General features: G+C 38.2%; 1 protein-coding gene across 1 annotated transcript; it reads left to right on the top strand.

Annotated features, from left to right (window-relative positions):
* The first annotated feature begins 14377 nt into the window (after positions 1-14377).
* LOC135690431 (recQ-like DNA helicase blm-1) lies at positions 14378-15530 on the top strand. Its single transcript, XM_089108503.1, has one exon. It carries the CDS (start codon positions 14590-14592, stop codon positions 15523-15525), a length of 936 nt encoding a protein of 311 aa, XP_088964629.1. The 5' UTR covers positions 14378-14589; the 3' UTR covers positions 15526-15530.
* The last annotated feature ends 1517 nt before the right edge of the window (positions 15531-17047 follow it).

Consider the following 17047-nt stretch of genomic DNA (forward strand, 5'->3'; position numbering starts at 1 on the left):
GAGGAGATTGCTTGAAAGCATTGGTTTTGCACAACAAAAACCAACCACAGTCTATGAAGACAATCAAGGAGCTATAGCACTCTCAAAGAACACAAAGAACCATGCACAAACAAAACACATTGATATACGATATCATTATATCAGAGAAGCAATTGAAAAGAACAATATCATGCTTGAATATTGTCCTACAGAACAACAAACGGCTGATATTTTGACTAAAGGACTTGCAAAAGAAAGATTTCAAAAATTGCGTTCAATGATGGGAATAGACTGTTGAGTAAACTGATAAACCATAATGAAAGGACTGTTTATTATTTGCTATGGTACTTTCTTTGTTTGACTTATATCAATATACATTCGTCAAGTGGGAGTGACAAGACATTTACTATTATCACGTGTTGACTCATAGCATCATTGATTGACACTTTAAGTTAAGCCTTGTTTATTCATGCTGTGAACACGCTTTATTTCTCTTATGCTGAATACGTAATGTGGCCTAGTATTATATCCTGATTGTATAAGTGGTTTTGTTATGTTCGTTCAACCGTAGTTTATTTTTCAAGATACTCTCCGTGGAAATCTAATAATAGATGCACACACAAGGCATGTGCATCTTCGTGGGAGTGACAAGACATTTACTATTATCAGGTGTTGACTCATAGTATCATTGATTGACACTTTAAGTTAAGCCCATAGCAATAGTAGCGCTAGAATGCGCGGTCTATCACGTGACGCGTGCGAACTATGGGGATCCAAAATGGTAGCAACAAGTTGGCAAAAAAATATGCGGGAAATCACAGCGGACAGTATTGCCTCCTATCACCGTATACGCGCTTGTCTCACTTATCAATCTAATATACTGTTGTCAACATTTAAAGATAATTTAGCGTTTAAAGATAAGAAAATGGTAGTGTCGTGAGCTGCTTTCGGCTGCCAGAATCGATGGATTCCTAAAAAAGACTTGCTTCCCGGTCAAACAAACATATCGTTCCACAAGTTAGTAGGCCCATTTGTGTGAACTGTGTTTCTCTTTATTCTTGATAGGAATTTGAATAGAAAAAAACTTCCAAAAATTCTATTATACTATTATTAATTATTTTGATCAACTGCTTTTCATCAACGATATTTCTACTATGTTTACAAGCAGATGGTAGAGACATAATAATCATCTCACGAAATAATTCGGATTTTAAAGATAAATTTTCCAACAAATAACATAACATTTTGTTAGAAATAACATTCTAGCAAAATTTCCCAACAAACTGGTAAAAAGGGGGGCATATATAGTATTCTTATGTATTTTAGTGAATACATACTTAACTATATGGTACCATATATCCCTTTTTGTAATGAGTTTATGAGGAAATGCATAGATAGGTTAAAATTTCCATTCCTATCCTGTTTTTATACAGGATTATAACAACGGTAAGGGGGGGGGGGGTAGAATACAGGTTATTTTAAGCAATATTAATTTTAGATTAGCAGCTCATAATTTTTTTAAAATTCAAAGACAGACAAATATCTTGAGCTCAATTCTCTTTCATTTATTAGTATATAAAACGACCAAAATGTTAACTTCGCCAAATATTACAAAATTGAATTTCAAAAGCCAAAAGCAAGTCCTTAGTTTTCAATTATGCAAATGATGTGGAAGAATCACAAGCCATATATTTTGTACAAAAAATACTGTTATATATTTAACTATGAGCCCAATTCTAAACAGGTTTCCACTTCAGAATCAGTCATTGTTACATAAATGGCCAATTGCAATGCGTCATCAGCATTGGCATCCTTCTTCATCGCAACGAATTTGTGAAAAGCATTTTCTTCCAAGTGACTATAGCTATCCTCCCTCCATGCCAAACTCAGAGTCTTTAGGTAAAAAGTATTTGAATAAAGATGCTGTCCCCTCTGTTTTCAATTTCCCTGCACATCTGCAAAAGCCATGTACAAAGAAAAGAGCAACTCCTGTTAAAAGGTCTGATCCTAAGCAAGCAGAAACACCACCCACACTTGATCCAAAGCAGGTCAAACTCGATCATGCTTTTGCATCAACTATTTCACCAAGGAAAATGAAAGACAAATATAAGAAAAAGCTTAATCGAAAAAACAAAATAATAAACAAACTCAGATCACAAAATTTTAGGAAAGCAAAAACTATTGAGGGTCTCATGACACAGCTTCATAAGTATAGATTGCTTTCTGAAGAAAATCAGAAGTCGTTGGCAGATAACTTTGGGCATATGACAACAGAGCTCTTCAGAAACGAAGCACAGAATTTTAGAAAAGGGTCTGGTTCCAGGTATTCTGAAGAAATGAAAGAGTTTGCCATTTCTCTGCACTTCTATAGTCCAAGAGCCTGTAAGTTCATCAGAAAGTCATTTAATATGCCACACCCAGCAACAATAAGGTCTTGGTCTATAAACATTGACTGTGAACCAGGCTTTTTGAAAAAAAACCTTTGAATCTGTAGCAGGCAAGGACTCTGTACTAATGCTCGATGAAATGGCTATAAGAAAACAAATGGAATGGGATAAGAAGAATTCCAAATTTGTTGGCAATGTTGACTTTGGCAACTTTAAGGCAGAAACCCCAGACACTATGGCAACAAATGCTCTTGTTTTAATGGCTTCAGGGCTACAAAAGCCATGGTATGTCCCTATTGGGTACTTTTTAACGAACAACCTAAATGCAAATATATTGAAACAGCTCATAAGTGAAGCAATTAATCTCCTTACTGAGAGAGGAGCTAAAGTTCATGCAGTCATCTTTGATGGTGCTCTTAAAAATGTAAGCATGGCTGAGAAACTTGGATGTGATATAAAACACCTTGGTACATCATTTCCACATCCATCAAACCCCAATGAAAAGATCTTTGTAATTCTTGATATCTGCCACATGCTGAAGCTTGCAAGAAATGCCTTTTCCACCATCAAGATCTTTTGTACCCCAGGTGGACAAAGAATATCTTGGGAGTATGTTCTTGCACTCTATAGAACACGAAAAAATGACATACTTAATCTTGCAAATAAACTCAAGACAAAGCATATTCAGTGGCAGGATCATAAAATGAAGGTCAGTGTTGCAGCGCAGACTTTAAGCCATTCTGTGGCATCTGCAATAACTTCTTTGAGAAATCTGGGGTTGCAAGAATTTAAGGACAGCAAAGCAACCAGCGACTTCATTCTTCTGATGAACAATATCTTTGATATGCTTAACTCGAAAAGTAAATTTGGAAAGCATACAAAGGAGCTTATAAGGTTAGAAAATTTCTATGATATAGAAGCCTACTTACTGAATGGAATTGAGACCCTTAAATCCCTTAAAGATACAGCAGGTCGGCCTATTGTAAATGGTCCAAGGAAGGCTTTTATTCTCGGTTTTGCTGTCTCATCAATTTCAATCTTGAAAATCAGCAGAGGCTTGTTAGAACGATCAGAAGCACCATTTGAGTATGTTCTAACTTACCGCTTCTCTCAAGACCAACTGGAGATGTCCTTTGAAGTAGACTAGGTTGGAACAATAATCCAACTGCAATCCAGTTCAAATATGCTTTGAGACAGTTACTCCTTAAAAATAAGATTGAATCTCCATCAACAGCAAACTGTCTTGATTTTGAAAATTCTAAAAACATTCCAGATAATAAGATTGACTCGAACATCTCAAATATCCTACTTACAAACAATGTTTGGAGATCTGATGTCCACATTTCAGGCTACATTGTTAAGAAATTTTGGAATCATTAGATTGTCCAGACTGTGCAGTTTCCCTTTATCAAAGTTCTGACAGTTCAGGTGACCATGGATACCAGAGCCACCTCTCTCTTCTTTCTTGCAAACGGTATGGAAATTTGTTGGTTCCATCAGTGTACAAGATAGTTGACTGTACAGACAAACTTGCTAGAACAGAATTATGCAGGTGGCAATGTATTTCAAAGGAAATCAATGCTAAAATAACATCAGCAGTCTTGCACAAAATGAAAAACAATACCTTCAGATCTCTACAAGAGCACTCACAACACTGTCATGTCCTTAATGAACAACTTTGAGATAACCATATCATCATTTTGATTAAACAGATCATTAAGAATTACTTTGTGTTGTTTTACCACCAATTTGGAAGGGTCTATACAGAACGTATAATAAAAGGAAATCAGTCTTCAAGAACTTACAAAGCAAATTTTGTTTTACAATGAAGAATATAATATGATTTCAAGAATATTACATAATAAGAGATGATAAGAATATTACACAATAAGAGATAATTTCAAAAAAAATTATAAAACTTGTACCATGAGGTAATGCCGAGTGCCAGGCGGCGGTTAAGTAACCTGGTGGGCTTTTTATTATAGATGGAGGAAATGCCATCTTTATCTTCAATCTGTAAAAAATGTAAATATTTAGTTCTAAGATACCATATTCAAGGATAAAATAATTCTAGCGACTGGATTTTAGATTCATATTTGCTTAAGGTTTGGAGGAGGGATTCTTAGTCATTCTTAGTCTACTGCACATCCGTTCAGCTGAAAACAACAACGCTGTTTACATAAATTCATTTGAATTGGAACATGTTGATTCAAAACTTGGAAATTGCCCAAACCTAGTGGCTGGGATTTGATTTCAAGGTAATTTAAGCAAATTTTGTTATAAGCCTCGAATGCATCAAGTTTCAATAAGACTTTCTAGACACTGAATCAGGCTGTTGTTGATACTTGTTTACCAGTAACTTCCGTGCTTCTTCTAGGCCAAAACCTGAGGAATTTATTAAGTACTGCTCAAAAATAATATCGCATACCCATTTCTAATGGTTAAAGGTTGTCTAAATATAATGAACTTGAAATTGGATTTAGACATAATTAATTACTAAGCAGGCCTACGAAAGGAAATTTGGCGGAGAAAGGAGTCCAAACAAAATACGAAGAAAAACCGTAAAACGACTCACTGTGGCGTAAGGAAAAAGTAAATAAGTCCCCTTCTTCTATTTAGGGGCTGAAAAGGTTCCATGAAATTTGTCTTCTCGTATCACCACGCAGAATCGGTAAGTCCATAACTTCTTATTTGTGTACAACGTACGCCACAACAGCTTTTTGCCAACATGTTGCTACCATCTTTGCTGCCCATTGGTATTACGCAGAAAACAATAGGCGAACAATAGAGCGCCCATTCTAGCTCTACTATTTCTATGGTTAAGCCTTGCTTAGTCATGCTGTGAACACGCTTTACTGCTCTTACGCTGAATAGGTAATGTGGCCTAGCATTATATCCTGTTACGTTCGCTCAACCGTAGTTTATCTTTCAAGGTACTCTCCGTGGAATTCTAATAGTATGAAACTGTGAGCCTTTGCTGATAAATTGTTATTCAACCTAGCTTTGTACCGTTCATCTCGCTCATTAATTAGCTGATCCTGTCTGTTTGGTTCATCTTTGATAGGTGGTGTATAGACTAGCTTAGTCCATATTGCTCGGCTGTTCATAGCTTTGTAAGGTGACACACTGGTGGCTGGGTGTGGCATGTCCCAGTATGAAATTAGCATATCTTGTATTGCTATGTTCTTCTCCAGTTTGTCTTTGCCTTGGAGGTGGGCTATCTGTTCTGTTTTGTTTAAGAGCAGCATAAAACGTTCCAAATGTCTGTTGGCCCTCCGATGTAAGGGTGTCACCTTTTGTTGTAGCTTTACTCGTAGCACGATCTTGTCCAATCTGAAGATGAGGTCTTCTGCTACGCATAACTCATTCTTGATTGAGTAAAACGGTGCAGTGTCTGGATCTCGTCTGTGGTTCTCCTAGTCGCCTTTGGTGATGATGGTTCTGAGCTTTAGGAGTGTTTCACCTTTTCTGGTTTCTTCTTTTATCTTGCTTAGGAGTACTGCTGGTCTATCATTGACGATAGCTTTCACTGTATGTTCTGTGACTTCATCATCTGTGATTGGCAAAGGATGATGAGACAAAAAGTCCAAAGGTTCTTGTTCATCTTTGCTGGCCTGGTACTTCATCTCAAAAGCAACGTCTTGCATAGCCATTACCCATTTCTCTATGCTGGGTGGTAGGTTAGCTGCTGCTTTGTTAAAACGTGTTAACAGTGGTTTGTGTGCTGTGATCAGGGATGGCGCCAGGGAAGAAATGCTGGGGGGCTATAATGTCAAAGTGCCGACAGTGAGTGAACCAGGGAAATTTTTACGGACCACGCTTCCCTGAAAACATAACAGAAAAACAAATAATCAAGCTTGGATCTGAACAAAATATTACGTGAATTACACATGCGAAATTCTACAGTTTGGAAATTTGCATTTAAAGTTGTCTATTACTGTATCTAAATCCAATGAGTTGCTCTTTTGCTTTGAATACCCAAAAGCATCAAACTATTTAGTCTAGCATCTGTCATCCTATTTCGTAAGTAACTCTTCACAACTCTTAACGTGCTGAAAGACCTCTCGCAGAAAGCATTTGACACTGGAATTACGCATGCAATTGTCAATGGTCTGTTCAACTCGAAAAAAAAATCACGTCAGAGATGAAAATTCCAAAAGGCCTTTAGGCTTCTCTCCTGTCGGTTTCCTTGTCAGCATTCTCTTCATGTTGAGGACCTCGAGCTCCAAGTCGCCCAAATTGCATTTGTACATTTTTGCAAAAAGCTGTAATACTTCCCAATTGCAGAAATAATGATGACTTTGGAGTTAACGCAGATATTCCTTTCATTATTTCTTTTTCCAGCACTAAATCGACGATTTAACTCCGCAAGAGCCCTGTCAATCAAAGGATAGAAAATGGCAGTCCTGAAAGAATTTGTGGGCAGTGCTCTCATATCTATCGTAGAATCTATCAATTCATCTTCAAACCTCTCAGGTACCCGTGATGCCCTTTTAGGTGCTCTTGTCTGAATGTCATTATCTTCACAAAGTTCTTCAGCCTTGGAATTCAGTTCAGCATAACAGCTTTTTTTTCTCAACGATGCAATTCCTTTAATCATATTTTCAACAATATCCACTGCATCAGCAAGATAATTCTCTGAATTTTGTAGGAAATCTGACGCAGCCCTACAATTCATCAAAATTTCCTTCACTGTGACCAAAAGTAAGCAGATATCCTCGTTCAGTGATACGAGCAAACAACGTGCATCAAAAGCTCTAACTCTATCTTTATCATGCGAATCAATTTGCTGCAAAAGCTTTATCATCACTCCGAGTCGCCTATAGACCGTGCTGCACATCTCATACTGACAAGACCATCGTGTGTCCGACAACTTTTTCATCTACAACTCTTTCACCGACAACGTTTAAGGTTCATGTCTTTTTGGAGCTGAATACATTTCATTTGAACTGCACTTCCACGTATAAAAACATATAACTTTTGGAGAATGACGAAAAAATCAGCTACCTTCTTGATGTTCTTTAAGACATCAACAACGACTAAATTCAGTCTGTGTTGGAGCAGTGCACGTAGTTAGCCAATGGGGCTTCCCTCTGTACCAAAACATTCACACCACTGACATGACCTTCCATTACTGAAGCTCCGTCAACCTTGTCCCACACAGTTGTTCATGTTCATCCCAAACGCTGCCATAAATTCGAGGATTGTTGCTGAAAGGCTTTCGGCATCCAGCCCATGAGTAGCCGATTTCATCCCTACAAACTCCTCGTGGATCATTCCGTTAAGTGCATATCTAAGAATAAAAGATATTTGCTCCTTTTTTGAAACATCTTTGCTTTCATCAGCAAGCAAGGCCAAATATGTCGCCTGAGTAATTTCATTGCGTATTTTCCTTCGGACCATGTCAGCCATGACATCAAATAATGCATTTTGAATGCTATGGTGAGTATACTTTGCATTCCTTGGTCCACGTTTGATTTTTTTTGCTACGATTGTGTCATGTTTTGCTACCAAGGCAAGAATCACCAAGAAGTTACCACAATTTGAACCATAGGAGAGATTCTCAATATCAAAATCGGCATCTCGATAAACAGAACCACTTTCTCTCTGTGCTATCTTCTGATTAGCTGTAAAGAGAAGAACTTCACACACTGTCTTTAGATAGTGTCGGTTCTCTTCAGCAACCTTTCTGTACTTATCTCCTAGCATGTTGAGTAGAGTTTGCCGGGATTTGCCTGTTTTTCTCAATATCATTTGTGTATTGCTATGCTCTATAGCGTTCCTGTGCATCTCACTTCTTTCATGTTTTTTAGGCTACTTTCTTTCCCATAACATTTATTCCACTGTCTATACTCTGCTTCAGTAAAAGTTACTTCTTGATGAGACTCTTCCGGATAATGCCGACAATGAAAGCAATCAACTGCATCTGCAACTTCTGCGTACTCTAGCCATTGATGCCTTTGGTAAAATGAAGAGTTAAATCGGCGATATGAACCTTCGATCAGGTGAGCAGGATACGTCAATTTCAATGGTTGCTTTGGACCATCTTCCAACTTCTGTGACAAATCTTTTGGACCATTTGGTGTTTTCTGATGAACTTTCTTCGTGATTGTCAATGTTTTCCTCAGAATTGGCTCTGATCTGACAGTAGGATTTTCACTCTCCTTGAATAAAGGAATGAATAAATGAGTGAATCTGTGAGTGAGTGAGTGAATGAGTGCGAGAATGCTTCCTATTCTGGAAAATGGGAGAATGCTTCCAAAACAAACATTGGTGTACCAAAACAAACATTGACGTATCTTTCTAAAACAATGTTATATTTTTTCCCCGACAAGGGGCAAAGGGGTAAAAATTTCACAGTTTTGTCCAACGTCATTAATGCATGGTGCTTTAGGTTGAAACATTGAGCTTTTTTGTTACATTGGAGAATTTGAGAGGAATACATTTTTTGCACTCCTTATGACATTTTAGATTTCTCTGTTCGGCACTTTGCTGTGTATGATGAATGAGTGTCTCAAATGCAGGATAAATAAATACAAAAATACGATAAATAAACAGAAAGTAAACCTTGCTTGTGCTCGCCTCGTCTATGAACGCGTTAGTGTCCGCATTGTCTGCATTTGTTTCTGTCGGAAAAAATACATCATCTTTATTCGCAATGTCTCCAGTAGCTGTATAACTCTCGATTGAAGTTTCACATTCTGCCGCTTTGTGGTTTTTGTTTTCTTTCTACTGGGGGTTAGAGCAACCAACTCGACGTCAAGCGCTTTTTCTTGGCTGTAGTTGCAGCTGCTGCAAATGGGTTTGATACCACTACTTGTCCTGCTTGACAAAACGGTATTGCTTTTCTTTTTTCTAGCAAGGTGATACTTTCGGTTATGTTCTTTTCTGTAATCAGATTTATATACCTCTTTACAAACCAAACACTTCAGCATTTTTCTTGACTTTCTTCCCTTAGTAATCTGCGCTCAATCTCCGATACAAATAGCACTTTGAAGGGTCTAAAGATATTTTCAAAATGCCTAAATCAATGATGTTGGCTCGATGTTGGCCTAAATCTTCGTTGTTGAATCCAAACAAGGCTTTATATTCATCAAGAGCACCATTGAAACGCTCAACCAAGCCATCAGTTTGTGAATGATAGGCAGTAGTATGCGTGCTACCCATGTTCATCAGTCTGAAAGTTTCTTCAACAACGACTGATAAAAATTTGAAACCTCTATCCGACTGAAAGTTTGAGGAGCACCCTGATGAGCAAGGATTTCATTGACAAGCAGGTTGGCTAATCGAAAAGCCTCGATAGATGGTGAAGCAAAAGCTTCAGGCCACCATGTATAATAATCGAAGAACACGTTTATGTATCGATTACCATCATGTGTAGGTGGAAAAGGACCCAAACCATCAATGGCAATGCGGTCAAAAGCTACTTCAACTGGTTAAGGCAAAAAAGGCGCTTTACCATGTTGGCATGTAATTTTCTTCATGGCCTAATCAACACAGAAGTGGCACCAATGCTCAATGTCATGTATATGCCATGCCAATAATATCGACTTCTAACTTTCTCATACGTTTTGACAGTACTTAGGTGGCCAGCAGATGGGTTATTGTGACATGCAACGAGAACATTGTGTCATTAAGTAGCGGGAATTAACTGCAAGACAAGAGAATGCATATGGCCACCGTCCACCAATGGCTAAGAAGACCTCCTTCATCAAGATGATATGAATCAATAGTAAGCAGCAAATTGAGAGCTTGGGTGTCACTTGAAGGCAAATTGCAAAGTTTTGAGATATCTAACAATCATAGCTAGGTCTTCATCCTGGCATTGCAGAAAATTGAGTGACTCTGCAGGTGGGCAAGGTGGAACAAGAACAGCAACAGGCACAGGAAGCATGCAACCCTTTTCAACAGAAGACAAAGGAGCATCATAAAGACATTGAAGCATCCTGGCCTAGTTGGACCATTCAGCAGTCCAATGGAAAACAGTTTTTTATGTATTAAACAATTGAGTGGAGAAGCAATAACCACAAAACACAATGAGGAGAGCAGTCATGTTGTTTGCCGCTCCATTATGTTACTGTGCTTGTTACGGACTATGATATAAATAAAGCTTGAAGAAGATATGAATTATTATATGGAGCATTGTTAGCACGTTTAGCAAGTTATCTTCTTTCTTACTTGCGATACACCTCCAAATCAATCCAGAGAGCGGCAAGCTAGGCCTCCAGTGTGACCATTTTGAATCCCGATGCCTTTGAAATGCGCCATCCAAACTTCAAACATGGATGAAGAAACCATTAAAAAAATAATTAACAACACTGTTTCAAGCCTTGTTAGCAACGATCACATGGATGCCCTCATGGAGAAATTGGAAAGCAATATAGAAGCAATGATAGATATAAAAAATTGCTCAAGCAACGGAGCCTTTGAGAAAGAAAATTTCGATTCTTGAGAGAAAAATTGAGGTTTTCCAGGCAAAGCTATCAGAATTGTAAGGAAGGCTTGATGACGCAGATCAATACAGCCGAAGGTCATGTCTACGTGTCTTTGGGGTTCCCTTGCCAGCCAATGGCAAGGAATCCAACAATGACTGCTAGGATCTAGCGAAAAGGATTTAGATTCAACGAATTTACTTCGGCAATTTGGTATCATTGTTTTTCAATGAAGTCGACACTGGGTTTGAGGTGGGGGCTAGGTTAATAAAATTTCGGGGGGGCTCCTGCCCCCAAGCCCCCCGGTGGTGCCATCCCTGGCTGTGATGATAGTGAAACGTGGTGCTGAATCTAGGAAAGTAGGTAGATGCTGAATCTTTCTTTGGCCACTTTACGCAAAGTGCATCTTTCTATGTCTGGCTGTATTTCTTCTCAGTCTCTGTCAGCGTTCTACTTATGAAGTGACCTGGTTGCCATCCCTTCTACGTCTTCTGGAATAGTCCTGCTGATAGTCCTTTGTTGTAACTGGCTTCTGTTCTGACCATTAATCGTAGCTTTGGATTGAAGAACGCAATCACATCCTGGCAGGATATGCTATCGTTAAGCTTCTGAAAAGCTTCTTCTTCTTCATTCCAGTGAAATTGTGTTTCTTTTAATGTCAAGTCTCTCAGTGACTTTGTCAATGATGCATTTCCAGGGATAAACTTGGATAAGTATCCGGTCATGCCGAGGAAACTTCTTACCTCTGTCTTCGATTTTGGTCTTAAACCTTCTCCTTTGGTAAAGCTTTAACCTTCTCTTCAGTAGACCTTGTGAACAGAATTTATATCCATAGAATTCAATCTCACTTTTTCCAAACTGGCATTTTTCACAGTTTAGAGATTTTGGTCCTGCGGTAGCTGAGTTGTTAAGGCGCTTGCCATGCCAGCACCCCGGGTTCGATTCCGGTTCGTGGACGGCCCTCAGTTCACTCAGCTGAAAATGAGTACCTAGTTGAAAAATGCTAGGGAGGTAAAAGCGGCGTGGAGAGGAACTGGCCACCCTACCACACAATGCCGTGGCCCAGGACGATGCACTTTAACAGTGCATTCCCCAACATTTGATATCGAATATGGGACCAAAGAAGAAAAATAAAGAAAAAAAAGAGATATACCAAATTCCACAACTCTGAAGAAATTGTTTTGGTGACTGGTTGTGTTCTTTCCAGTCTTTTGCTCCAATGAGTGTCTTTTCCAATCATGCCTTTGGTTTAAGCAGCGCGGAATGTCGCCAAATATCTTCTACATAGCATCATCGAAAAGATCTTGCGACTCTTTCGCTCCGAATACCAGTCTTTTGGGTCTGTAATTACACCCACGGTGTGCTAAAGGTTGCTATTGATCTGGATTCAAGATCAAGTACAAGCTGGTGATATCCTTGCCTAAGTCTAGCTTTGACTATATAGTGCAATCATGGAACTTGTGTACAAAGTCTTCTACTATTGGTGGTTGTGTTATTCTGCTACATTCCATGTAACTGTTAGGTACTCGCAAATCTACACTGGCACGTATCATTTGTAGTTGCAGGTGTTATATTTCAGTGTTTATGAAGCTTGGTTCAGGCTGTACAACAACAGGTGAACACCGTGTGATGGGTTCATTCTCTGGGACTTTCTCAAACAGGTCTTCTTGTACACCCTGGTCAAGCCATTGTTTGAAAGGTTCTTGCAAGTAGTAGGGTACTTGTCTTGGCTTCTGTGCTATCGGTGCAGCTTCTGGTCTCATGTTGAACTTTCCATACATCTCTTGATTATTTGGTTTTGTCATGGATTTTTCCAATGCCTTCAAACACGTGATTGTATTGTTCAACTTTGTTCAACATCTCCTGCATTTCTGTGTTTTATTTTGCTACTTTGACATGTCTTTTTTCTTGCTGTATTTTCATGTTGTTAGGTTGTGCAAGTCTTCCATCTGCTTGAATCTTCCTCTTGCTTTGGTTAGTAAGTGCCTTGAACTGGTGTTCTTTGTTTCTGGCGGTCAATTCTGTTTTTGATAATTGATTTTATTGCCTCTTGTTCTGCTAGTGGTTGGTTTTGCACCTACTTTGGCTACTCTGGTGCCTTCATCATAATATGTCTTCATTTTTTGGACTTGTCGGTTGACATCTTTAAGTTGGCTAATTTCTTGTAGAAATTCCGTTAAATTCAATTTCTTATTAATGGTCTTTTGAATCACTGTTTTGGCACAAAGTAGTTGTTCAATTTAATATTCAGCTTTTCATAAACATTTCCATCCGCTGTGTCTGGTAAACTCTTCTCCAACCTTGCAATGTCTTTTCCCTAGCCTGCCCCCAGCCTCAGACACTTCTATCCCGAAGAGTAGAGTCTGCAAATTAAAGTCAAAAGGCTTGTTCCCGCCTCCTTTGCAATCGCAACGTCAAGCAGCCCTCTTGTTATTTTATTGTTTAAGGACCAATCAAATCTATCTCCCAATTTTTTGGGAGATGATTCCATTGGATAACGCGACTATCTTATCGAACCGCTCTAATCCGCGTGGCATTTTTAAAAAGTCACGTTTTTGCTCGATTTCAAAATGGCGACCGTGAAAAGTGTTACTGTGAGAGATATTGCTGTTTGGAACAAAGAAAAATTCGAGGAAGGGTTAGGGTTTGCGAAGACAATGTTTGGGATAAGTTCGATGCATGAAGAGCAGCTGGAGGCTTTACGACATTTTTTCCTAGGAAAACATTTGTATTTCAGCGCACCAACTGGTTATGGGAAGTCCCTGATTTATCAAGTCATACCATTTGTCAATGATTATCTGATGAACCAGCTCACTTTACCAAGTTGCATTCTTGTTGTAACTCCGCTGCAGTCTTTAATGCTCGACCAAGTATCAAAGCTTAGAGCATTGGGTATTAATACGGCTGCCATTTATGCTGATCAGTCAGAGGAAGTGCTGCTAGAAATTGAAAATGGAGGGGTATATAATATAATATTCATGTCACCCGAATCAATGTTGGCAACATGTCGATGGCCACGATTTCTGTCCTCCACTGCATTCAAGGATTATTGTGTCTGCGTTACATTTGATGAAGCCCATTGTATAGCACAATGGTATGTGTCAAACTGTATTTTTTAGAGTTATAAAAGTGCATCTCTCTGGTACATATGGAGCAAAGGCAGTCCATATGAAAGCAACACAACACACTGCAGAAAATGCAATATTTTACCTCCATCTGAGGTGTACAATTTTGCTCATATTTAAATCTCCATCTGGGCATCCATTTCCAAAATATTGGGCTTCTCTATTTCAGACCCCCAATGTAATTCCTGCAACAACTTGCCTTTGAAAAAAACAAGGACAATATTTTGTTTTCAAGAGGGTCTATCACCAAGCGTGAGTTTTCATTAGCAAGATATTTTGTTTAACAACATCTTTTTATCATGCTTGTAACACAACTAGTTTCAAGACATGGGTGGAAGTTGTCCTTGGAATGTTATCTGTAATAAAATATTGGGTAAAATCTGTGGCTAACATGAACACAAAAATTTTATTGAAAATCAAAGCCAATAGTTTATCAAATTTAGTATATGTCTGGATTACTACACTTCATCATTTTTTAAATCAATTTATTTTGTTTTTAGGGGTCTTAATGTTGGCCAACAAGCTCCCTTCAGAAAGTGGTATGGTCAGCTTGGCGAAATCAGATCATTTCTTGATCAATCAGTGAAGCTAGCTGTTTTCACTGCTACTGCTTCAAGAGCAACAAAAGCTGCTATCTATTCAGTTTTAAACTTGGAAAGTTCATCAATGCATGTCATTGAAAAGAGTCCAATGAAGAATAACTTGTTGTTCTTCAGCAAGTATGTTAGCAATGACATCAAGTTTGAGGTCCTATTTTCAGAGTTGCTGGATGAATTGGCAGAAAAGGGTGTTGAAACAATGAGGACTATAATCTTCTGTCAAACAAGAAACCAGTGTGCTCTTATTTGGAGGACATTCCAGCTTTTACTTGGGGAAATGTTGTATGCTGATAGCAGTTCCAATCTTCGAAGCAGGTTGATGGAAATGTTTCATGCTGGTACTCCATCTTCTGTTAAGGAGCATGTGCTGAAAGAGGTTGGTGCTGAAAAAAGTTATCTTCGAATTTTAGTTGTGACAACAGCCTTTGGAATGGGTATCGATTGCAAGCAAGTGCACAGGGTTGTACACTTTGGTCCTACAAAAAGCATTGAGGCATATATTCAAGAATGCGGCAGAGCTGGACGTGATGGACAGATTAGCTTCTGTTATCTACTGTACAATGGATTTCTAACAAGTAATTGTCAGTCTGACACGAAGGAATATGTCACAAGTGATAAATGTAGGCGAAAGAATATTGAGAGCATTTTCCCTGGCAGTCATCCCATAGCTACTACTCTTGGTTGTTTGTGCTGTGATGTTTGTCTTTTGAAATGTTCTTGTAACATCCCATGTTCTGCACAAATCCTTCATTTCTCAAAAAAGGAGGTTGTGTCAGTCCCAACAAGAGTGAGATTAGTAACACAGCAGCAAAAAGATGATCTGCTGATGAGGCTTCTATCATTAAAGAATGTGTTCAAACAAGAGTTCACCACAAATCAAGAAAAATCTACACCAAAGGTCACGATGGAGTTTACAGATTTCCATATCAATCAGATTATGCAGTGCTGCCATCACCTGTTCAATCTTGATGATGTCCTATCAAAAATAAAATATGGCGAATGAAACATGCATCCCTGATTTTCCAGCTATTGAATGAAACGTTTGGTGATATGGAAGTCCCTGATGATTTGAACCCTGATGCAACATCATTTGATGATCTTGAAGATGAAATTGAAGACCACTGGCTTGACATAAGGGATGATTCTGATATTATGTCATTTGGTGATGTGGATGTTGGTGAAATTGACAGAGCCATTGAATCAATTGACCAGTCTGGGACTCAAGATCATTCATTGGGATCTATCATTGATTACCATGGGGTGAAACCTTTCATTTATGATGAAAATGATGAGCCAATGGAAGTATGATGTATAAGTGACGTCTAAAAAATACTAGAAAATATCCAAAAAATTTCCAATGACAAAAAAAACATGAGAAATCTTATAGTGACACTCATCCATTGGAAGGAATTGGTCTTACACCCATGCTCTCTTTCATTTAATCCTTATGCAAGTCAGGTTCATTAGACTAGAACCAGGGGAGTGTCAATTTTGAGATCATTTATAATGAGGTAGGATTCTATCTAAAGCTAATGATTTATCATTAAGTTTCAGCTTCAAACAGGGTAAGTTTCAAACCCTACAAGTCAAGTGACATAATTGATTTTGTCAGGGACATCAAATAATTATGAGGCCCTATGTATAAGCTGTATAAATGTCTTTGTAGATATGTAAATGCTGACACACACACCTTCTTTTAATGTGCTGCTTGATGTTGTACAGAAACCTTTGTAAGAATGTTAACCTTTCCATGCCTTGCAACTATGGTCATTTGGAAACAATAATTTCTAAGAAGTTGAAACAGCACAACTCAGATATGTTAAATTGTTCTCTTTACTATTTGAGAGCACATAATTGTTATGTTTCAGATCAAGTTTCAGTTGTTCCAGGTATTAAAGGTTGACAAACTTCTAGTATTTGTTTAATCTTTATCACATATTGATACCTATGGAACTAATGCTAAGTTGAAGATAGAAGTGAACATTCAAAGTTTAGAAATGTATTTGAAAAATAGATACTGTATTTAGTGAAAATTTTATCACAGATCGTGTAATTATTATTTTTTCAATTCCTTTTGTTCCTTATATTGCAATATTAGTTGCAGACTTGCGAGTTTGGGAATGAGTACTAGGACATTCATAGGCCTGACCCTGCCAAGAGTAATATGCCGGATGTTGGGATTTTCCTTGCATGTGCATAAGGCAATATAAAAATCCTGCAAATATTTGTTTTGTTTAGACTGCAGGACTTTAAATAAAATACAAGAAAACATGCAATGTGCAATGTCTCACACACATCAATTAGCTTAATTCTAACACAACTTCTATGTGAACTACATAAAATCAAAGTCAGGAAAACATTGGAATCATACAGTCACTGAATGGAGGAGGGCTAAAAATAGACAGCTCTAGGGATACATACAAGTCAAATCCATGTTCTATTGTTAAGTGAGAATGGTTTGCCATCAGCAAAAGTTTTTCAGTGGAATGTTTCCAATTCTCCTGGGCTCTGAAAATCTGTCTTAA

This window comes from Rhopilema esculentum, chromosome 1 (genome assembly GCF_057945365.1).
Source record: "Rhopilema esculentum isolate cy_ngs chromosome 1, ASM5794536v1, whole genome shotgun sequence".
Classification (NCBI taxonomy): Eukaryota; Metazoa; Cnidaria; class Scyphozoa; order Rhizostomeae; family Rhizostomatidae; genus Rhopilema; species Rhopilema esculentum.

Excerpts from the sequence above, each read along its gene's own strand:
- LOC135690431 (XM_089108503.1), top strand. The coding sequence starts at position 14,590 with ATGCATGTCATTGAAAAGAGTCCAATGAAGAATAACTTGTTGTTCTTC.